The sequence below is a fragment of the Eutrema salsugineum genome, unplaced genomic scaffold (genome assembly GCF_000478725.1).
Source record: "Eutrema salsugineum unplaced genomic scaffold, Eutsalg1_0 scaffold_2, whole genome shotgun sequence".
In the NCBI taxonomy this organism is placed as follows: Eukaryota; Viridiplantae; Streptophyta; class Magnoliopsida; order Brassicales; family Brassicaceae; genus Eutrema; species Eutrema salsugineum.
Window position 1 is genome coordinate 14,020,443 of NW_006256829.1, and position 21,886 is coordinate 14,042,328.

Below are 21,886 nucleotides of genomic sequence, written 5' to 3' on the forward strand. Positions count from 1 at the left end.
AAACCAATCAGACCAAATTCAATTTTGATGGATCTTTTTGTGAATACATATATTCCATCAAAACCTGGTTGGCTGCTATGATACTATGGAGTTTATTTGCTTTTCAATAATGATAACAATTCTTTAGTGCCTTTTTTTTTATAAATGACTTTGAAAAACCTTTACGAGACAAATACGAGTGCCCTCACTTACACTGAATACATTATTACCATATATCGGGTAAAATATATTTCTGAAAAAAAGTAATATTACCAATTTCATTATGTTAAGCAAATTAATAACTCCTGAATAAAAAATGTAAATTAATAACATCCAAAACGAAACAGGATTAATTTAAACTGTTAACATCCAAAACCAAAAAGGATTAAGGACCAAAGAGTTCTTAAAAATGAGATCTGAGACCCAAAACTCCTCAATGTGTACACTTTTTTTTTGTTTCTACTTAAATAATGGATATATGGGTCTTCAACTTTTGAGCTGTTCGAGATAGGTATTACAGTTGTTCATGGTTCGGGCGTCAAGAAGGCCATGGTTCCACAGTTTCACCATAAACACTCTCCAGCACCTACACAAAATACTCACATTTATCAATAAAACCCACTTTCTTCTCTTGAAACATTTGACAAATTAAACAATGGAGAAAACGAGACTTAATTTACCAAATCAGGTTCGGTGTTCGAATCATGACGGGTCCATGTAATCTCGAGAACGCCTCACATGCCCATGGAATGTGACCATCTGCTAATATTCTGCAAAATGGGTCAAAAACCAGTGTCAAGGTAATGGATGGTTACACATGCAGGAATATCACAAACTGTTACACATGTACTGAGAAGAGATAAGACATACCGCTGCTTCCTCACAAACGAGTTCCACATGTGCATCATCTGCTTCTCATCCTTGGTCACATCAACGAAATCATCGAGCATCTGAAAGAAAGAAGAGTTTCATATAGTAAAAAGAAAAAATCATTCACTGTAATGTAACGGGGAATCAGACAAACTATTTTAGAACCAAGAACAAACAGAGACGTTTCGTTCTTTAACAAGTGTTATATAACCACATTACTCTGGTTTTGATGTCTCTACCATACTACCAAACTACTGAACTTTATCTAGCAGATGCAAGTTAAATGAAAGTAAGCTAAAGCGGGTGAAAATGTTAAATTGTAAAACATACCCTTCTATCTTCAAAATCTGCCACATCATCATCAACTTCATCTTCACTATCTCGGTCCGAGAGTACTTGTTCTAGAGACATGGGCTGCGATAGTACAGAGTATATCACAATCAATTGTAATCTTCATAAGCAAGAGAGCTAGAGAGCTAGAGAAATAGATCACCTGAGCTCGATGAGAGTGGAAGAACTGTCTCTTCTGAAGGAGGCTACGGCTGGAGGAGACAACAAATGAAAAACTCACTCATATGATTTGGGATACTTGTAATACATCTAGGATAGAAATTTCGAAGAATGAACCATGTGTAGTAAAATAGAATCAAAGACAAAAGAAAGACAAACATACTTCCTCAAATCCGACCGTTCTATAGATAGCTTTCTCGTTTTTGCAAATTGCAACATCGTACTTCCATCTGTCGACTGCACATAATCTGGATCACCGCATGATTGCACATCTGCAGGACTCGTGCCAGGAGGAACTCTTTGACCAGACGACTCAGCACCCCCAGTTCTTTCGTGAAGCTTTCCAGGTTGTATTCGGCTCTTCTCACTTCTAGCAGAATGAGCATCTGAAAAGAAAAATAAAAAGCTAACTACTCGTAACTATAAAACTAAGACAGGCTCTCATCGCAAAAGAAGCCAATACCACAAATCCAAGTAACTATTCATTACAATCAAACACATACCATCAGTCTTCTCTAGCACCTCGCAACCTAATCCAAGATGATTCCCCTGCTTTGAGCTTCGTACCTGACTCTTTTGCCTCCTACGTCTATATTTCTTTGAACTGTCATATATTGTAGAAAATTTATGGTTTGGATAACTGACAGCGAAATGCTAGTAAGATAAGTAAAGGCAACAAAATAGGTTAGATAGCTTACGAGAAAAAGAATGGTTGCTTGTTTGGGTCAACACCGTCCTCATTAATCTGAGAAGTTTTTTTATGAACAGTGTTAAGAGTAATCATTAAATTGGAAAAATGAAGGAAATAATAGAATGTAATATAGCACCAACTACTTCAAAAAGGTTTGTCACTCCTATCTGTAATTCAGAACTTTATTCTACAGTCTAGCTTTGATGGACACATAGGTTAAGGGCCTCAGCGATGTTACTTTGATTTTATTCTCTTCATTTCATTAAGGAAAATAGCAGAGATCATAATGTGGCAAATAACTATGAAACATTCCAGTTCTCCTATTTAACCACTCAAAAGTCAACAACTCATTGAGGAGACTAGTTTGGAAATTGAAATTTTCATAGCCTAAAAGGTCTACAGCAGAGACACTAATGGACATAAATCAAACAAACAAGGTGCTCTTACCTCGGTGATCATTGTCTCCGTCTTGAGAGAGACATTTACAGCCTGATATTCTTCATTTACCTATAAACCAAGTGGAGCAAATTAGTGGCACTATTAAAAAAAAGAAAATTCTAAAAAAGAGCAATAGCTAACTGAACTTTGAAGTTACAAACCCAAAACTCGAAGTTGAAGAGATCATGGGTTGCTGGCAAGTGATATCTTAAGCCCTACAACATGATTGAGAACAAAAGAAAACATTGCATCACTAAAAAGACTAGTTATTACAGCTGTATCTTTGACTGAGAGGTATGAATGAGAATGGAAATGAAAAAGTCCACCTTGAAACTGGCACATTTTACTAAGCACAATGGACATGTAAAGTCTTCAGTTACTGCAAGAAAAAAAGCAATAGAATCCAAAATGTAATGTGCAACACGAAAGATAACACATATAATATGATATATCCAAATAAATTGGTACGAAACAGGTTAGTGATTATACAAAAATTACCTTCAGTCCTCTGCAATTTGTTGTTATAGTATCTGTAATTGAAAACTACATTCCCTGTTCTCAACCTGTGCGAGGAACGTAGCAGAGTGACTTAGAGTCAACACGAAGAGATAGACATTATAAACTCACAACTATTGATTAAGGGAGATAGCAGACAGGTCAACAGAGTGTATACAATTACAACCAAAAAAAAAAAAAAAATCATAATGAGATGAGGTACGTAGACTAAACTGACGTTACCTAACAATTTGCAACAGTGAAGACGAAGCGATGTCATTATATGAAAATGAACTATAAGGAGATTTTTCCGTTGCCCCAACCTCTTCTGCAGATATGGTGACTTGCACTTGCTGCGGTGAGCTCTTCAAAAACAAGAATTATAAGAATTGTGAGATACTGTTACATAATAGTTTCAGAATAACAGATGGAAATATAGCAAAGTGAGAAAAATTACCGAGGTGAGGGGATTGCTGGGAACCTGAATCGAGACACACTTTTCCTCACTCAGAGACTTTAGCTGCAGAATTGGACAAGTTTACGAGTAATATTTCATTTATATGGTCAAGACTGTAAACTTACAGCAAAAATAAATTCACATTAGCAATTGATTGCAATTTACTTTTTCAAATTACATGAAAGAAGTTAAATCCAGAGTCCTCATCTCACTACAGGGAATAAGGAGTTGTCGAAAAGAGAAGAGCATAATCTACTTAAAGAGTCTATTAAGAAAATGATTGAGGAAATATTACCTTTATGAAGCAAGGCTGCATGTCAACAAGAGAGACTGAGTCTACCCTCTGTCCCAAATCCATGTTTGGAGATTTCTTCCACGATGCATAGAGCGATTGCAAAGGTATTTTGCTCCATAGACAATGTCCTCCTATATTTCCTGCCAGACAAAAAAAAAGAGACTCTCATGATGATAGAGTTAGAGAAGAACGAGACGCTCAGGAACTCTTATAACTAGAGTCAAAGCATCCCTGATTCATTTTGTTATGAAACAGGACTGACTGACTGAGGTTTCTATATGTCCACATTATGACATGTAAACATATGGTATGTCCAAATAGACACACCCCCTTTTTAAGTTAAAAATGTAAGATCAATGAAGAATGCAAATACCTGAGTGGATCTTGCCTGAATCAATGCCAAACTGAGAATTTTGCGCACCAGCTACAAGAAAGAAAACAATATGATCAGTTTATCTGGATACTTTACATATATGAATTCCTTCAAATAATTCTGTACACCAGTCAATCTTAATTACCAAAGCTGATAAATAAGATAGCGAGTGATCCTGATTTTGCCTCCAACGCGAGTCTGTTCATATCAGGGAGAAGAAAGTTGGCTTGGGCTTGACTAACTCCATCAACCCCCAGGACACCAGTTAGAATACATGCTCGGCTGAACCTATATACTGCAGAATACTATAATTTGAGAATTTCAAAAAAAAAAAAAGAAGTTAGCTATCAAAAGATAAGTTACAAATGAAATCAGATAAATATCAATCCAGTTTTTTCTGAGGTTTAAACGCCTACCTCGGCGACAGGCTTAAGGGAAACGAGTCTTGCCAACAGAATATACAGAGGGAACAGTTTTTGAGTTTGTACCCCTGCATCTATAGTGCCCGAAAGGAACACAGTCATTTGTATTCTGCACAATAGTAAACTATTCATTACTATCCACCAGTGGGTAAACTCTTAAAAAAAACATCTTCCCAAACAATGGTTGAGGTATAATCTAGTAATTGCACAACTGTAATGGAGATTCTGAACAAGAACAGAAAAACAAAAATTTACCTCCTTTTATGTTTTGCTTCAATCTGATAATGCAAACATCGCTGAAGAAACAAGGGCTACAAGGGAGAAAGAGAGATAAATGGTTAGGATGGTCTCTAGCAAGAGAACACATGCTTGCTTATACGAAACGAAATACACGCAAACTACACTTCCATGGGAATTATCTACATCAAAAGTAAACCAGAAACTGAGCTATATGTCATCACACATGGTTTATACACATTCCTCTACAGAAAAGAAAACAAAAATAGGAGACAGGCAGGCAAAGAAACACATACATTCCCTTTATAACGCCGCTGAAGAATATTGTAGAGTTCTACAGGCTTGCAATAGGCAGCGAGGCTCTCTTCAGCAGCGATCTCTTCCTCTTCAGAAATATGCACACGGTGGTCTTCATGGCACATCTGATCTGTATCTGTGCTTCTTGAACAACTGCGATTCATACACCACCAAATTGTCAACTATTGTACCAAAGAGTCCATAAGCATACTCAGTATAATAGAGATGGTCTAGATTTCACAATGCCAATACATAATATAACAATTTGGGGGAAAATGGAAAAAGGAAGATCCATTCTTCAAAGATTAAAAGAAAAGCCTTGAGCTTTGAAATTAGTATAGTGAAAGAGAACATACGAAGAGGTTTCACGAGTGACGAGAGGAATGCCTGGCATTCTCGCTACGAGATCATCACAAATACCATCACAGACAACAAAATGCTTCAGCTTCAACCTGCGAAGAAAACAAAAAACAACAAAAGAGGGTCATTTCATGATTTTAGAAGCAGAAAATCAATTTCACGCGATTAGCAGGAAACGAAATGGGTGAAATTGAACAGTGACCTCGAAACTCCTTGAAAATGAGTTTATCGGACTAATTCAAAAATTCGGAATTGAGAGCAAATAGGAGGTAGAATCTGGGAAGGAAAGCTTCGAATTGCAGAGGAGATTCAACGAATTGAAAGAAGAAGGTGAGGATCAAAACAAAAACAAAAAAGCCCTAATTTTTGAGAATTATCTTAACGCGGATACAGAGGAGCGCTTTGGAGCAATAAAGAAATAGTGACATTTGTGGAGCTCAAAGACAGTAAACTTTTTTCTCTTTTTATTTAAGAAAAATGTCTGATTCTTACCAACTCTCTGACGTGAAGATTTTGTTTCGGAAAAACTGTCTGAATTGCTCTCCAAAAAAAGTTTTAAAGTGGTTATCACTAACACTTTAAATCTTCAAAGCTACTATTATCATTAATTTATATATGGCGGCTCAAATTCAAAATCTAATTTTAGGGTTTATAAAATTAGGTTTTTAACGTTTTTAGTATAAAATCTTCTAAATGCAAATTTAAAATTTAGTTTTAAGATTTATATAGAATTAGTTTTTTCACGTTTTTTAGTATGAAATCTTCTAATTTATAAAGAAATCGTATCAAAACTTAACTTTGAAATTGACAGCTATTCATATTTTAAATATATCGTGTATGAAAAGTTTAAAATATTGATAACTGCCAATATTTAAAATTTTTTGATGCTGTTTCCCTTTTTTAATACTAAGTAAAACTATAATATAATTTTATTTGGATAAATGATAAAATGTTAAATGGAAAGTGCATACAATAAAAAATATTGAAGCATTTGGCATCAAAAAAAAATAACTAAAATGGTTCAAAATGCATGTGGCATGGTAAAATAAAAATTTTAACCTATCGGGCCAATATTATGTTATACACACATTTTGGATTAGAATTTTTACTATATGTTAATTGAGAACTATATAAAAAAGTTTGAAGAACCGATCTTTTCATTTAATCAAGTGGTCTCTTCTAGAAAAAAGTCAGTTTAAGTATATCATTGATGCAATTTGGAAGGTTGTTTGCTAATTATACTTGTGAGATTTGTTTGGTACTGAAAAGTGGAAATGAACTGGTTTTAGGGGAAAAACCTACCTGAGCTGGTCACATGTTTTGGTATAACAACTCTTCTCTTGGCTATAGTTTGCTTAAGATACTAGAGAAGTTTTTGAGTTGACAAATTGCAAACGCCAATGAAATACCCTGCAAAATGCTTAAGAGCTTAAGGAGGAACCTGAAATTGTAGAGAAGTCGAAGTACAACGTATTGACAAAGTCTTTTGGACTCGTGTTTTGTGCAAGTTACATGACACTTTGCTTCGTGAATATATCAGGTCCAAGTTTTCTGAATCATAAAAGTTGTTTATTTCTTTTATATAGCTTTGAGGATCACTGTTGTGTTAAATTTGGCAGGAGCGTAGGCATTGGCTGATCGTAGAAAAAAAAAAGGCTTTCAAATTAGAGAATCAGCTCCTTATTTTTTTTATACATCAAGACTTGGTTCTCCTAAGGTAATAACCACTCTGAAAAGAAGGCTAACATTATGAAGAAAGAACTAAAATGTGTCTCTCAAGGGATGTTGGTGTGACCGTATGACATTATGGTCTTGTCAATTTTGGCAAAAAGGAAGACATATTTTGACCGTATGGCAAACTTGGACCGTAGTATTATGTGTTAGTTAAAAACTATATTAAAAAACATGAAAAACTAATCTTTTTTTATCAAATCAGATGCTCTTTCTTAAAAAATGTCAGTTTAAGTATATCATTGATGCAACTTGGAAGGTTGCTTGCTAATTAGGCTTATAAGATAAGTTTGATACTGAAAGAGCGGATATGAAATGGTTTTGGGGGCAAAAACCTACCTGAAGTCACATGTTTTAGTATAGGCAGAAGCAACAACTCTTCTCTTGGCTATAGTTTGCTTAAGATAATCTTGGTTTGTAGAGAGAGAGAGTGTTTGAGAGTGAATCACTTGTTATGGTAAAAGCAGTAGCCAAGCCTTTTAGAATAGCCAAAGCTTCAAAGCATATACCAAATAAGAAAATTGTTTAGACCAATCATTACTTTCAAGAAAAGGCAAACCAATCAATGTGCCGATCTTATAAACAAGCAAACTTCTATATGTTTCCAAACAAGTGTGTTGTTAATTACGATTTACTAATGTGTGTTTGAGTTAGATAAAAAAAAAAAGTGATACAGAAGAGCGTCTTTAGCAAAAAATATATAATGATATTTGTGGAGCTCAAACACTGTAATTTTTTTCCTTTTTTCTTTTAAGAAAAAATGTCTGAATCGTACTAACTCTCTGACGTGAAGAGTTTGTTTTGGGAAAAAATGTCTGAATTTCTCCAAAAAAAAATTATAAGTAGTTGCCACTAACACTTCAAAATTTTCAAAGCTAAGATTATCATTAATTTATATGACTGCGCAAACTCGAAATCTAGTTTTAGGGTTTATAAAATTAAATTTTTCACGTATTTAGTATAAAATCTTCCAACTTATATAGAAATCACATCAAAATTTTGAAGTTGGCAGCAATTCATATTTTAAATTTATCTTATATAAATTATCGATTACTGCTAATTTTTTTTTAAAAAAAAATTGATGCTATTTCCCTTTTTTAACACTAAAACTACATTATAATTTCATTTGGATAAATGACAAAATGTTAAATGGCAAGTGGATACCAGTAAAAAATACTTCACAAGATGCATGTGGCAATGGTAAAATAAAAATAAAAATTTTAACCTATCTGGCCAATATTATGTTATACACACATTTCGGGTTTGAATTTTTGGTATAATTTAGTACTATATGTTAGTTGAGGACTATATAAAAATGTTCAAAAAACTAATCTTTTTATCTAATCAAGTGGTCTCTTCTAGAAAAAAATCAGTTGAAATATATCATTGATGCAGCTTGGAAGGTTGTTTGCTAATTAGACTTGTGAGATTGGTTTTGGTACTGAAAAAGTGGATTGAAATGGTGTAGAGGCAAAAACCTACCTGAGGTCACATGTTTTGGTATAGGCAGAAGCAACAACTCTTCTCTTCGCTATAGTTTGCTTAAGATACTCGAGAAGTTTTTGAGTTGACAAATTGTAAACGACAATGAAATGCCCTGCAAAATAATTAAGAGCTTAAGGAGGAACCCGAAATTGTAGAGAAGTCGAAGTACAGCGTATTGACAAAGTCTTTTGGAATCGTGTTTTGTGCAAGTTACATGACACTTTTGATTCGTGAATATATCAGGTCCAGGTTTGTGAATCATAAAGGTTGTTTATTTCTTATATATAGCTTTGAGAATCATTGTTGTTTTAAATTTGGCAGGAGCGTAGGCATTAGCTAATCATCGAAAAGAAAAAGACTCTCAAATTATAGAATCAACTCCTTATTTTTTTGTACATCAAGACTTGGTTCTCTTAGGATATTAACCACTCTGAAAAGAAGGCTAACATTATGAAGAAAGAACTAAAATGTGTCTCTCAAGGGATGTTGGTGTGAATAGTCTTGTCAATTTAGGTAAAAGGAAAGACACATTTTGACCGTATGAGATATACAGTACTTTGGTCTAATTTTGGCAAAACTTGGATCGTAGTACTATATATTAGTTAAAAACCATATAAGAAATTAAAGAACCGATCAATTCATCTAATCAAGTGGTCTTTTCTAGAAAAAATGTCAGTTAAGTATATCATTGATGCAACTTGGAAGGTTGCTAGCTAATTAGACTTATGAGATTGGTTTGGTACTGGAAGACTGGAAATGAAATGGTTTTGGGGAAAAAACCTACCTGAGGTCACATGTTTTGGTATAGGCGAAGCAACAACTCCTCTCTTGACTATAGTTTGCTTAAGATAATCTTGGTTTTTCAAGAGAGAGTGTTTGAAAGTGACTCACATGTGTTTTGGTAAAAGTATTAGCCAAGCCTTTTAGAATGGCCAAAGCTTCAAACTTCAAAGCGTATACAGTACCAAATAAAAAATTGTTTAGACCAATCAGCACTTTCAAGGAAAGGCAAGCCAATCAATGTGCCAAACTTATTAAAAAAGCAAACTTCATATGTTTGAATTAGATAAAAAAAAGGTATGTTTGAGATATTGATGTATAATCTATAAATACATATATATATATATATATTATTGATGGTTTAAATAATTTGATACGGTGAAAGTGAGACCAAATATATCAATGTTTCAAGATAACTTGTAGATCAATTTTGTTTTTGGATTGGGATTCAGTTATTCGAAAATGAAAATGAATCTGTTTATTAATCAAATTAATATGTAATTTGATTTTCATATTGATTATTTTCGTTTGGGTAAAACTTCTTCCACTTTAGTTTTTTTTTTCTCCCTTAGCAAACATTTCTGTAGCGGCGTAAGTTAGCCTCTGCAGTATCTGGCCGAATAGGCGCTAACGTGGACGAGTAGCATCCCCATCATCAATCAACAGAAGCCGGAGAGGGTTTTTCACCTAGGGTTTTAGATTTCGATCATTACACTCATTCAATTTCCTTCCTCGATCGACTGAAAACCACAAGGGCTTTCTCCAAATGTTGCCCAGATTGAGTCGAGCTGTTACTCAAATCTCAAAGCTTCGATCTTTATGCACAAATGGATCGACGCAAAATCCCTCCTTTTTCTCGCGCTATGGGTACGCGACTGTAGCTCCGGCGGCTGAGAAGGATTTCCCCAGCAAATCTCCGGTATGTTCTCAAATCCCAACATTTTGTTTACCCAGCTGAGAGATCTCGTACCCAGAACTAGCTATTACTGGTTTCATTTTCAGTCTATGATCGATCATTTAGTGCTTGATTCTATTGATGTTCATGTCGCAATATAGGATTCGAAGCTAAGCTCGTTTATAAAAATGTCTGTTTGATGCGGATTGTTTCTATGTTAATAGAATTGCAATCTTGAGCATCAGCTGAATCTGGACTATGTTTGTAGTTTTGTTGGATCTATTTAGGTTTTACCTGTAAGCATTTACAACGAAGATGGACTTGGATTCACCTCTTTTAATGTTGGAGTTTCCATTAGTATATAGAGAAATCTATTTGTTATTTAGATTCATGCTCTTTCTTCTACTGTTCTGCATATTATGACGAAAAGTATTTGTTCTGTGGTTGACAGATAAACTTGGATAAGATGTTTTTGTCAAAGCCATGTTCATTGGCTCTGCCCAAAGACTCTCCTCTCAGAATCGATGAGCCAAACTATGAAGGGATTCGTCGTTTCATACTAAAGCTGCTTCTGTTCTACAGCAAACAGAGCATATCTATCCGTGGTGCAAACGTGATCTACAAGCGGATCGTTTCACAAGTCGACAAACCTGCTATATATGAGGGTAATTTATTTGGTTTCCAACACAATAGAACACTGAAGATATGTTTATCTTTTTGTTTCAGACCGAATTTATGTAAATACTTTGTGTGCTTTGTCTCTGCTGCAGTATTCAACTTGGAGAAAACATTCAAAATAACGTATTCGTTGCTTGTACTTCACATGTGGCTTGTTTTACGCCGCTTGAAAGAAGAGGGAAAGGAAGGTGTTGATATTGGTCAACATGTGTATGAGATCTACAATCATGATGTGGAACTCAGGGTATCTAAAGCCGGGGTATGTGCTAGACTTGGTTTTGCCTGATTGTGGCATCCAAGACAAATCTAATGTTCTTAGATTCCTTAAAATAAGATCGTCTTAATCATTTTTGAAAGTGCAGGTTAACTTGCTTCTGCATAAGTGGATGAAGGAACTAGAGAGAATCTTTTATGGAAACGTTGTTGCCTATGATTCTGCGTTACTTCCGGAAGCTAAACCAAATGAACTACAAATCAAATTATGGAGGTAAAAAGCTTCTGTAACGCCGTGCTGGTAGAGATTACACAGCCAAATGGTTGAATGTGTACATGTTATGGCAGCCATAGATTCATGTTTCTCTCAGGACCTGAAAATGGAATTGGATTGTAGGAACATATTTTCTGACGATGGAATCACAACACCTGATGAAACGGATTTAAAAGCAGCAAAGGCATGACTTCCCTCTCTCTACATTTCTCACAAACACACACATACACATACATACAAATTTAGGCTTTGTGTACCAAACTGTTTTGAGATACATAGCTTGTGTGTGTTTCAGGCCATGGCAAGATATGTCCGGAGAGAAGTTGGTTCTCTTTCTTTAACAGGTGCTTATACTAACTTCCCATTATCTTATAATGCTTTATTGGCTGCAACATACAAATCATTTTGCTTGTGTAGTTAGCACTTCGCACTTGAAATAGACATGCCTTTCCTATAATGTTCTGTTTTGTGATGCACAGATAAAGAGTCCATATTCTCTGGAAATTTCTCCTTCACCCCATTGGAGAACAAAGCCCCTGTGACTTGAGTGAAATAGATGAAGCTGTGGCGCTTTGCGAATCAATCTTTCATTTGTTTCTTTTTTTGTTTCAATTTTCTAATATCTACTACACAAAGGAATATGCTGGTTGTTAGCATATAGATGATCACGAGCACATGGTGAAAGTTAATAAGATTACTGAAGTTAGATCATTTGCTGTTATTGGTACATTAATTTGTAAACCGCAAAATATCAGAACTATACTACCTTGTTCTGTCTGCTTCTCACGATGATGTCTCGAGGTTTAGTTTCTCTATTCGAGATCGTTCATCATTACTATTGCCACACTATGATCTCTGCTATTGTCCTTAATGACTTGCCTCATTTTTTAATCACAATGACATCGCTCTGATGTAGAATAAAGTTTTTGGAGCATATACAAGTTTTTAAAATTTGAATTAGCTGCAGTTTTCTTTAAAAATTATGATTTCTTTTAAAACTCATAGTGAAAGATAATATTGACGATGATGTGGTAGATAAAAACCAATTTACAGAACATGAAGACACCGTAGGTACTCCAATAACAAAACATGAAGGATCAAAATAACAAATGTTTCAAAGAAAGAACTAACAAAGATGAAGATTGACAACATACACTCATGTTATTATTACACGTAACGTTCCAAACACAAACGTTGGAGAAAAACAAAGAAAACAGATCAAACGATGGATGAGAAATTTGATGTGGAATTCTCGTTTTATCTGATATTGAATTTTCAGAGAGCTTTTTGTTGGTGTTGTTGTTGGACTCCAATGTTGTGCTGCCCAAATTTGGTGTCTTGGCCTCTGCTCCCAAACTTCATTCTAGCACTCTCTATCCTCTGATCCGCTCCAGCCCCCGTCATGTGCCTAAACACATTCATCATATTATCATTCTCTGATTCTCCGATATTCAAAAACTCTTCACCTATATTAGTGTGCATTACAAGCTAGGTTTTCAAAACGTATAGGTCACGTCACATTACCTGTAAAGCCAAGAGAAGGCGGTAATGGCGGCTATGCCAAAGCCACCAGAGGCTAGGAATCCGGTGATGATGAGAACGACGGTGATCATTGCCGGGACCAAGACAGGGCTGAAAATGACAAGTAGAGGAGTAGCCACCGTGAGTGCGATCACTGTTCCGGCGAGTGTTAAGCCGGAGAGGACAAGGAGTGATCCACCGGCTGTGACGGCGGTTGCTGCCTTCACCATCTGCCTCGCCTTCGGATGGTCTCGCCCCTCCGGGAAACTAGTGTCTCGGACTATTATGTCTTGGTGGGTTCTTGTTTGGTCCGCCATTGATTCTTTTTTTTTTTTTTATGATCGCTTGATCCAACAACAAAAATGTAAAAATAATAAGAGATGGTATATATATAGTAATATACATTTTTGGGAGTAAGCAATGATGATATATAATATGAAATGAAGAAGATGGGACCGGCTTGAGATATGCAACGTGTCGAGAGTGTTTTCATGCAGCCGTTGCATGTGTTAAAGAGAGTAAAGATGGGTTTGTTTTGCGACACGTACTTTTTTTTGGCGGTTTTTGTGTTTTGATCGTTGTTTCCTAGCTCTCGTTGGCGAATATAGGACAAAACGGAAACACAAAATGGATCGGGACATTAAATTGTTGTTATGGGCTTGATCTCCACGATCTATAAATACAAAGTTTTTAGTCATCTATACAACATAGCTTAGCCCATAGAGAGTAGTGGTATAGGCGTATACAGCTCGTTGCCTCTAAGAGCAAAAAGGGCTTGAATATTCGAAATACGATTCTTTGACTACCGTTGGATACTTGGACATGTCGTGGTCTAGTAAAAATCGTAAGCTTAAGTCTCTAAACTTTAATAAATTGGACTCTCCGGCCCTGCTTACAGAATGTTAAAGCTAGCTTAGTGAGGTACTTGAGCTTGATTTTTAATATAAGTTTTTGTTGTTACAAGTATGTGTGTTGTGACCCATACCGAAACTAAATTATGAACAAATTTTAGCAACAAAAAAGAAAAACAAAAAATTTGCAAAAGCAGGGCCGGCCCAAAGCATAGGTGAAGTAGGCGACGAATTGGGACATCCAATTTACGGAGGCATATTTTGGTTAATTTTTTTTAAGTATACATAAATAAACAAAAATTTAAAAGATTTTTTTATAAAATAATAATATTTGTAATTTTTTTTTGTAATGTTTATGGACTTTTCTCTAAAAAAATATTGGTTAAGGACAACAAATTATATTTTAGAAAGAAAATAGAATTTGCAGACTTGAAAGTTTCTCAACGAATGGTATGCAGACATAGTTGGCGATGATCTGTTTATGGAACTAAAAATTCTCTGAGAATTAATAGCAAATGAAGTTGAGAAGCTTAATGAAGCGCTTGATTTTTTGAAACAAATGGAGGATTGTTATCAAAACACAGAAGTTTCATATCGCATATTATTGACAGTTCCGGTATTGGTTACTACTTGTGAAAGAAGTTTTTCGAAGTTAAAGCTGATAAAGAATTATTTGCGATCTTCTAAGAGCGATTAAATGGGCTAGCTTTGTTATCTATTGAGACATCTATGGTTGAAAAACTCGACTATGAGAATTTAATAAACAATTTTATAGGGAAAAATGCAAAAAAACCATATTTCAATAATAAAATATTAGTTTTTTTGTGTTTTTGTATTTTTTATAAACTATTTATAGAGTTAAAATATTTTATAAAATTTTAATTTATTTTTCTTGTTTTGTATTATTATTATTTTGAAAAAAAATATACTTTAAATTATAGATTAAAGTATTTAAATTAATTAGTTCGGCTGGCAAACAGATCCCTAAACCACTTAGTATGAGAATTTGTTGGATTTTTTTTATTAAGATTGATTATATATTATTTTTCATTTCATTATGAAAATTTTGGAAATCTACTTTTTGTGATAGACTAAATTTTCAAATCTTGACCATGAAAATTTAATCGGACATGTCTCCAAAAAACACAACATGCATGCAGGAAATTCAAACTTTCATTGTCCAAAATAGGCAAGTGGCTCTTCATAAGTCATAATTCTACACTTCATAGCTTAGCCGTGAAATAAACAAAAATCAAGTAACAAAATTATAGCTTCAAACAATTTTATAAAAAGATCGGTTACAAGAAAAAATAAAATTAACAAAAAGATAAGTCTCAAACAGTGCAGCCAAAAGAGCAATTCTAAATTTCCAACGACCCAGTAAGTAAATCAACGCAATAAAGTGTCATTTTCTGTTTCAAATTTCTCTTAAAAAAAACAATTTTTGTTAATTTGTGTGTTTCGTATATGAAGAAGCCTGGAAATAGACACTAGCTTTAACAATGGGCCCTCACGATAAAAGACAAAAATACACAATATCTTTAAAATAATAATTTAGAGACTCCACTTGCCACACTCCAAAACAAAACCACAAACTAAACAAGTCAAAAGAATTGAAAATGATCCTTCCTCTCTTCAACCTAAGAAGCTAACTACGAAACTTCTCACTTCACTCATTTTATATAACCCTCCAATCTCAAAATCCAAAAAATTCACAAACAATCAAAAACCACAAAAACAACACTCCACTCTCAGTTTCAACTTATGGCTTCTTCTTCACAACAAGAACATGACCAATCAGCTTTAGATCTCATAACTCAACACCTCCTTACCGATTTCCCTTCTATAGAGACCTTCGTCTCAAGCATCAACCACTGCACCTCCTCAACTCTAAGCCAACGCAAGCCACCTCTTGCCACCATCGCAGTTCCTACTACTTCACCACCGGTGGTGGCTCAAGAGGATGATCAAAGGCATTACAGAGGCGTGAGGAGAAGACCGTGGGGTAAGTACGCAGCTGAGATCAGAGACCCAAACAAGAAAGGTGTTCGTGTATGGTTAGGTACTTTTGACACAGCCGTGGAAGCTGCAAGAAGTTACGACAAGGCTGCTTTTAAACTACGAGGAAGCAAAGCCATTCTTAACTTCCCACTCGAAGCAGGCAAGCACGAGGACTTTGGAGACGATGGCAACAACAACAACAACAAGACTGTGCCTTTGAAAGCTAAGAGGAAGAGACAAGTAATGGATGAAGAAAGCCATGAGAGCAGCCATAAAGCTGTGAAAAGGGAAGAGACGGAAGCTCAGGGTGAGGCTTGTCCGTTAACGCCGTCAAATTGGATGGGGTTTTGGGACGGAGTAGACGGTAATGGGATGAGACTATTCTCTGTGCCTCCGTTATCTCCTTATCCATCTCTTGGACACTCTCAACTCGTGGTTAAGTAAGCTTCTGGGGTCATATGGGGAAAATTCCAACATTAGGTGACATCAGCAACTTTGGATTATATAATATATCATCCACAAGAAAAGCCCAAAGAAGACAATAATGACAAAACTTGTTAATCTTAAGGATTGTATTCAATAAACCTCATGGAATGAGTTAGCTTCTAGATTGGTTGATTGTAAATACTTTGCTATATTCATTCATTCTTTTTGAATGCAAATTATCTCTACTAAAGAGAATGATAGTTTTTTTATAGAACAAAGAGGAAGTTCAAACTTACAAGACCATACTAATGAATCCAGACTGTGTCGTCGTCTGAGAGAACAGGCACCCACATGCAGATGCACCTTGCTTCAACCCTATAAATTTCACAATAGAACAAAAAAAGCTCAGCAGGTAATACAGTAGATGGCAACATATAGTTTGATACCAGTTCTTGATGATGGTGAACTGAATTCTTACATGCCGACTCCAAGCGAAGCAGGACCTACCTCCAGGAGATGTAACTGATAAGATATCTAGACAGTACCATGGGCAAAGGTTCCTACAAAGCCAAGAGAACTACTTTGGAACCACTGGGATACATTGAAACTAGGGTGAATACACGCTGCACAACATCAAACCAAGTGGGTCTTCAACCAACAACAGAGTTCCATTTCAGATCTCAAATCTCTCCTCTGTTGGACATCGTAGAATTTCACAAAAGAATGAATATCTATATATAAACACATACATGGTCACAAGCACGCAACCGTTATACTACAGGCAACCATTGAACTGAAGCATATAAAAGAGTAAGGCAACAAAAGAGAAATACAAAATCTAAGCCATTGCTTTTGTGGCCCGCTCCACCAGAGCTTCTGCTTCCAGATGTAATTGATTGTAAGGTCGTAACATGTTCACATCTTACAACATGATATGACTATTCCAAGTCACCAAAACAAAGGAAACAACCAGAGGGGAATATGAAAGATATGAGAGTGAACTGATTGCAGTTTAGTGCTTCAGCCTGGTTGTTAGGACGTTGATTACCAAGTGATAACGCCAACTCAGTAGGAATCCTTCCAAGTAGAACGAATAATCGAATATATAGGCACAAAACTTCCGTTCTTTAAGTACTCTATTTTACACTTTCATTGCATAATATTGATGAATACATGAAACAATGAATCGAACAATATTTTCTTCGTTGGTAAGACCATGTATCACGTGATTTGCATAATTGACGTCTTGCTACCTGCAATCACAGAGAAAATGAGATGATATCATAGTATAAACAACTACATGACATACCGTCCAACTGGAAAACTGTTGCTTACCTATGAAACTCGAGTCCTTAGTTGTATGAATTTTAATGATTTATGCATGGAAATGATCGATGATATGCTCTATGACATCTGCTCCTTCTATATGCATAGTTTCGTTTTTAACCTGTAAACGGCATAAACACGGGCTATTAGACTTCATATTTTTTACAAGAATGAATGTGGAGATCGAACTCATCTGAATGAATTGACAGTAATAAGTATTAAACGCTTATGAGGGAGGATAAACAAATGTTATATCTTTAGACACGTGAGGAATGGCGGGAGAGAGTGAGAGACCTGTATAACACTATGGGCAGCGAATCTCTGCCTGCTACTATGAAAGCTAACATCAACTTTTTCCCAAGAGACAGAGGAGAGACCTTTGATCATTTCTTCTGAAAAATCGAAAAGGCACCACGTTACTAAAACATCATGATGTACCTGTACGTTAACTCTGTACATGAATATAAGAAAGCAGAAGCACTACTATTAACTGTTTGTGTTTAACACTAACTTCTTTTACCAGCTAATGAGAATAATAGTATAGAAAACAGAAATAGAAATAAGAAGAGCAGTGAACAATAAATTCTACAATAGAACTGACAAACGCCTAAACGGCAGTGCGCAAGCTGACCTTCTATGTCATTTAGATGATTCTCGCCTTCTGGTATGTCCTCAGCATCACATGACTTGCAGAGTTCTTCGTAAACAATATGAGGATACTTCTCGTTCAGAGAATCTTCCCACTGGTAAACAAGAAATTCTTCAACTATCAGAGAACCAACATATCAAAATCCTGAACTAAATGAAGTAAAATCCAGTCAAGAGTCAGATACCTTAGGCAATTCACTGTCACGTCTAATAGATGCCGTCTTCCAGCCAACGATGTCTATTCAGATCTCGTAAAGGAATAAAAATGTAATGGCACATGATAAAGAGCATATTACTACAAGTAACACAGACAGGATACGATCATAGCTGACATTTGAATAAACCACCCGCCTTTTGAAGGCACGCAGTGCAGATCTGTAAATAGAGGAAAACATATTCTAGTGAGAACATCTTCGAGACATGATTAAGTGAACTAACTTGTGAAAAATGGGGCATACATGAAATGACAGTCACCGGTATCTTCCACCATGCGTCGAAGCAAGGGTGGTTTTCCCTCTTCTTCATCTTTCAAGAAAAGATGACGGCCTGTTCTTTTAAATATCCAGTGGATAATGAGACCTGCAACTTTCTCAAAGGAGGAAACACCAAAGAGAAACGGAACCTGGAAGCAAATACCAAATTGTTCTAATCCCATGAGAATAACATCCGGTCATAAGTGGAATGGTAATTCAATCGTACAAACAGATTTCTATGGTTTCAAGAAAGCAACTGTTAAGTATATCTTATATACATGACTATACATTATAACATAGTGCCAGATTAAAAGTAGCTTTATTAAGATATCACACAAGTCATGCTTTCTATGTTTACTCTTTTTGCATTCACCAGAATCATGTTATGCAATGAATTTTTGTTTCAATCTCAAACAATTTGTAAAGACGATTTAGCAAAACAACTCGCTACAATAAATGCAACACGCAAGCACATAACCACAGTTACCTGTCTATTACCCATTGAACCCAAATGTGGTGTAGCAACAGTGATGAAATTCATAGCCTCGAGGCCGCAAATTGTGCCTTCGGAAGTCGCTTCACTACTGTCCCCTGAAGAGCCTTTCACATCTTCCTGATTAGCTGGCTTGTACAGCTTCCCAATAGCATATCTTGCTGCAAGTCCTCCCAAAGAATGTGCAACAAAGGAGATTTTACGGATGTTTGGTCTTGTTTCAATAATTTCACGAACCTGACCACATGCAAGAGTGTCATCTTATCACGCATTTTGTTTCTTTAAATAGGAAGAATGTGTTTCTTATTACCTCAGATGCAAGACGTTCACCCATTACATCCACACCATCAAGAGTAAGCGCAGACGCGTTTTTCTCACTACCTGCTTAAACCAGAAAGATCATAAGAATCTTGGAGCAAGAAATAGAACAAACAGAACCTAATTAGTAGCCTAAAGATTAGGCAAAAGGGACCAGTAACTATATAATATATCGTTTATTCTGAAAAAGGAAACTAATCCCTAGTTATGCAAAATTTCCTAAAATCATCACTAATCAGAACCATTGAGTAAAAGCAAGTCTTTCTACTTACAGTGAACAAATACTTTGTCTGGCAGCATTTTGACGAACTTTTCGGCTCCAAATTTCCAATCGTCCGTACTACAGAAGCAAAACAAGGAGATAAACATTACAATTCTCGTCCCAAATTGTATAATTAACAAGAGAAAGAACAATTCTCATTACTGGGAAAATCTGCGAACTGCAGAAATCAACATAAACGAATGATCAATAAGCAGCAGAGTCAGAGAGAGAGAGAGAGAGAGAGTATTGGTTCTTACCTTCCCATGATGCCATGAACCATAACAACGAGGTGATCGGCGGAAGAAGAATCGGAATTTTTACAACTCCAGACGTCAAGGCTCCCGTCGACAAACTCCGCCGCGCAAACACCGTCCTCTTGCTTCTCCATGGGATCAATCCAGGTCAAAAACAAACAATCAAATTCGATCAGATCAGATCCGATTACAGTAGCGAAACCACCTCCAATCGCCCAATTAAGATTGTGGATTGAGAAAACGACAAAGAATGGTGGGGAAAAATTGAGAGGATAGGTTTTGTGGTGTAACAGTGGGAAAGTGTGAAGTGGAAATGAAGAGAGCAAGAGAAGATAGACTTGCCAGAGAAGGAAACGAAAATCGAAGAAAATGTAACGTGGAAGAAAGGAATCGTGTGAATGAGGTCGGATTCGAGAGGGAGATTGCCGACTTCTTACCCGGGAACAACCCACAAAAAAATCGCTTTTTTTTTTTTTTTTTGGGGTAAAGATAAGTTTGACTTTGTTGAACCAAAACAAATTCTTTTGACTTTTAACAGTTAGGCTCTGATTGGTAACCTGCGGAATAGCAGAATTGCGTTTTTAAACACAATTCCGCAGGTTTTTTTGCCAATCGACAAAAATCCACGTAATGAAAAAATACACATAAAAACGCGGAATGCGTTTTTGCTTAACAAAAATACAAAGAAAAAGTCATTCCGCAAAAAAGCGACTTATAAGTCGCTTAATCTATTCCGCAAAATTTTTTCCACAATTCCGCCATTCCGCAGAAAAATGTATGATCCATGCTTATAGTTTTTTTTTTTTGACCGAATGATTAATTTTTCTCCGATATGTTGGTTTAGTCTTTTTTAACTTTGGTTCAGTATATAAATTAGAAAATTGTGAATAACATAATACTTTTTTCCGTAGTTTTTCACGGATTCTCTTCATCTAACATGATATCACAGCAATCTCTATTCATCTTTCTGATTTCACATGTTTTTATTTGATTTATGTTCTATTTCACCATTAATAGTTGAATCAATCTCAAATCTGTAATTTTTTCAACATCAGAAGCTCCCAAATCACTCATGTGAATTTCGTCTTGGTTCAATTAATCAATTAAGCTTTGACCTACTACTATGGCAAAACAAGGAAGGAAACTACACAATCGTTCACCTACACCGACCGTTTCTGAAGTGAATGGATCTGCAATGAAGAATAAAGTTGGATCATCTTCTTCCGATGGTCCGGAATTGGTCGCACCTTCGATTTTTCTTGGATCTGCGAATCGTGCAACTTCTAGTATGATTTCTGTTGGAATGGAATATTTAGATAATGTTCATAGTCCATATTTTCTGCATTTTGCCGATCATCCAGGTTCTCTATTATTTCACACATACTCGATGGTTCAAACTACAATAACTGGTATATTGCAATAAGAATCAGTCTAGATACAAAAAATAAACTTGCGTTTATGGATGGATTTCTTCTTAGGCCAGACACTACTGATAGTTTGTTCACAATCTAGAGAAGTTGCAATAGTATGGTTAAGGCTTGGGTGATGAACATAGTGAACAGAGAAATCTATAACAGTATTTTGTACTTCGAAGATGCAGCCGAGATGTAGAATGATCTGTATTTGAGAATTCGTGTGAGTAATCTTCCTTGGAAGTATCAGCTCGAACATGTCATTTACACTCTTAAGCAATGCTCTGGGGATTTGTCTACTTACTACACAAAGAAGAAGACTCTTTGGGAGCAGCTTGCAAATATTAAGTCTCAGTGTGCAAATAAATGCAACTGTGAAAATGTCAAGGAATTGTTGGAAGATGCAGAAACCAGCAAGATT

The 21,886-nt window shown here is 35.7% G+C and overlaps 5 protein-coding genes across 8 annotated transcripts; 2 read left to right on the forward strand and 3 right to left on the reverse strand.

Annotated features, from left to right (window-relative positions):
• Window positions 1-260: 260 nt before the first annotated feature.
• LOC18018670 (polycomb group protein EMBRYONIC FLOWER 2) lies at window positions 261-5,845 on the reverse strand. 3 transcript variants are annotated; one of them, XM_006401936.2, is made up of 22 exons: window positions 5,627-5,845; window positions 5,421-5,516; window positions 5,064-5,217; window positions 4,786-4,841; window positions 4,525-4,639; window positions 4,254-4,413; window positions 4,109-4,159; window positions 3,736-3,875; window positions 3,441-3,503; window positions 3,227-3,348; window positions 2,987-3,051; window positions 2,815-2,867; window positions 2,650-2,703; window positions 2,498-2,557; window positions 2,058-2,104; window positions 1,863-1,963; window positions 1,523-1,745; window positions 1,343-1,391; window positions 1,180-1,263; window positions 850-929; window positions 660-749; window positions 261-565 (listed from the first exon to the last, which is right to left on the reverse strand). In XM_006401936.2, the coding sequence occupies exons 2-22, from the start codon at window positions 5,456-5,458 to the stop codon at window positions 466-468; spliced, it is 1,905 nt and encodes a 634-aa protein (XP_006401999.1). In that variant the 5' UTR covers window positions 5,459-5,516; window positions 5,627-5,845; the 3' UTR covers window positions 261-465. The 3 variants fall into 3 exon arrangements, with proteins under 3 accessions (XP_006401999.1, XP_006402000.1, XP_024011585.1); XM_006401937.2 differs by having other exon boundaries at window positions 2,635-2,703; XM_024155817.1 differs by lacking the exons at window positions 5,064-5,217; window positions 5,421-5,516; window positions 5,627-5,845 and having other exon boundaries at window positions 2,635-2,703; window positions 4,254-4,403.
• A 4,183-nt stretch (window positions 5,846-10,028) lies between these two features.
• On the forward strand, window positions 10,029-12,295 carry LOC18018671 (ubiquinol-cytochrome-c reductase complex assembly factor 1). The gene is made up of 7 exons (XM_006401939.2): window positions 10,029-10,339; window positions 10,767-10,980; window positions 11,086-11,252; window positions 11,356-11,480; window positions 11,604-11,664; window positions 11,776-11,824; window positions 11,960-12,295. The coding sequence occupies exons 1-7, from the start codon at window positions 10,187-10,189 to the stop codon at window positions 12,025-12,027; spliced, it is 837 nt and encodes a 278-aa protein (XP_006402002.1). The 5' UTR covers window positions 10,029-10,186; the 3' UTR covers window positions 12,028-12,295.
• A 192-nt stretch (window positions 12,296-12,487) lies between these two features.
• LOC18018672 (oleosin 14.9 kDa) lies at window positions 12,488-13,404 on the reverse strand. Its single transcript, XM_006401940.2, has 2 exons — window positions 13,005-13,404; window positions 12,488-12,888 (listed from the first exon to the last, which is right to left on the reverse strand). Exons 1-2 carry the CDS (start codon window positions 13,316-13,318, stop codon window positions 12,756-12,758), a joined length of 447 nt encoding a protein of 148 aa, XP_006402003.1. The 5' UTR covers window positions 13,319-13,404; the 3' UTR covers window positions 12,488-12,755.
• Window positions 13,405-15,524: 2,120 nt separating this feature from the next.
• On the forward strand, window positions 15,525-16,559 carry LOC18018673 (ethylene-responsive transcription factor ERF105). Its single transcript, XM_006401941.2, has one exon. It carries the CDS (start codon window positions 15,617-15,619, stop codon window positions 16,295-16,297), a length of 681 nt encoding a protein of 226 aa, XP_006402004.1. The 5' UTR covers window positions 15,525-15,616; the 3' UTR covers window positions 16,298-16,559.
• Window positions 16,560-16,575: 16 nt separating this feature from the next.
• LOC18018674 (putative lipase ROG1) lies at window positions 16,576-20,517 on the reverse strand. 2 transcript variants are annotated; one of them, XR_002899564.1, is made up of 12 exons: window positions 20,057-20,500; window positions 19,810-19,877; window positions 19,530-19,600; window positions 19,214-19,456; window positions 18,712-18,875; window positions 18,573-18,628; window positions 18,439-18,491; window positions 18,237-18,348; window positions 17,900-17,997; window positions 17,615-17,726; window positions 16,758-17,532; window positions 16,576-16,654 (listed from the first exon to the last, which is right to left on the reverse strand). XR_002899564.1 is itself a non-coding variant. In XM_006401942.2 (11 exons), the coding sequence occupies exons 1-10, from the start codon at window positions 20,185-20,187 to the stop codon at window positions 17,655-17,657; spliced, it is 1,068 nt and encodes a 355-aa protein (XP_006402005.1). In that variant the 5' UTR covers window positions 20,188-20,517; the 3' UTR covers window positions 16,721-17,532; window positions 17,615-17,654. The 2 variants fall into 2 exon arrangements, 1 of the variants encoding a protein (XP_006402005.1); XM_006401942.2 differs by lacking the exon at window positions 16,576-16,654 and having other exon boundaries at window positions 16,721-17,532; window positions 20,057-20,517.
• Window positions 20,518-21,886: the final 1,369 nt, after the last annotated feature.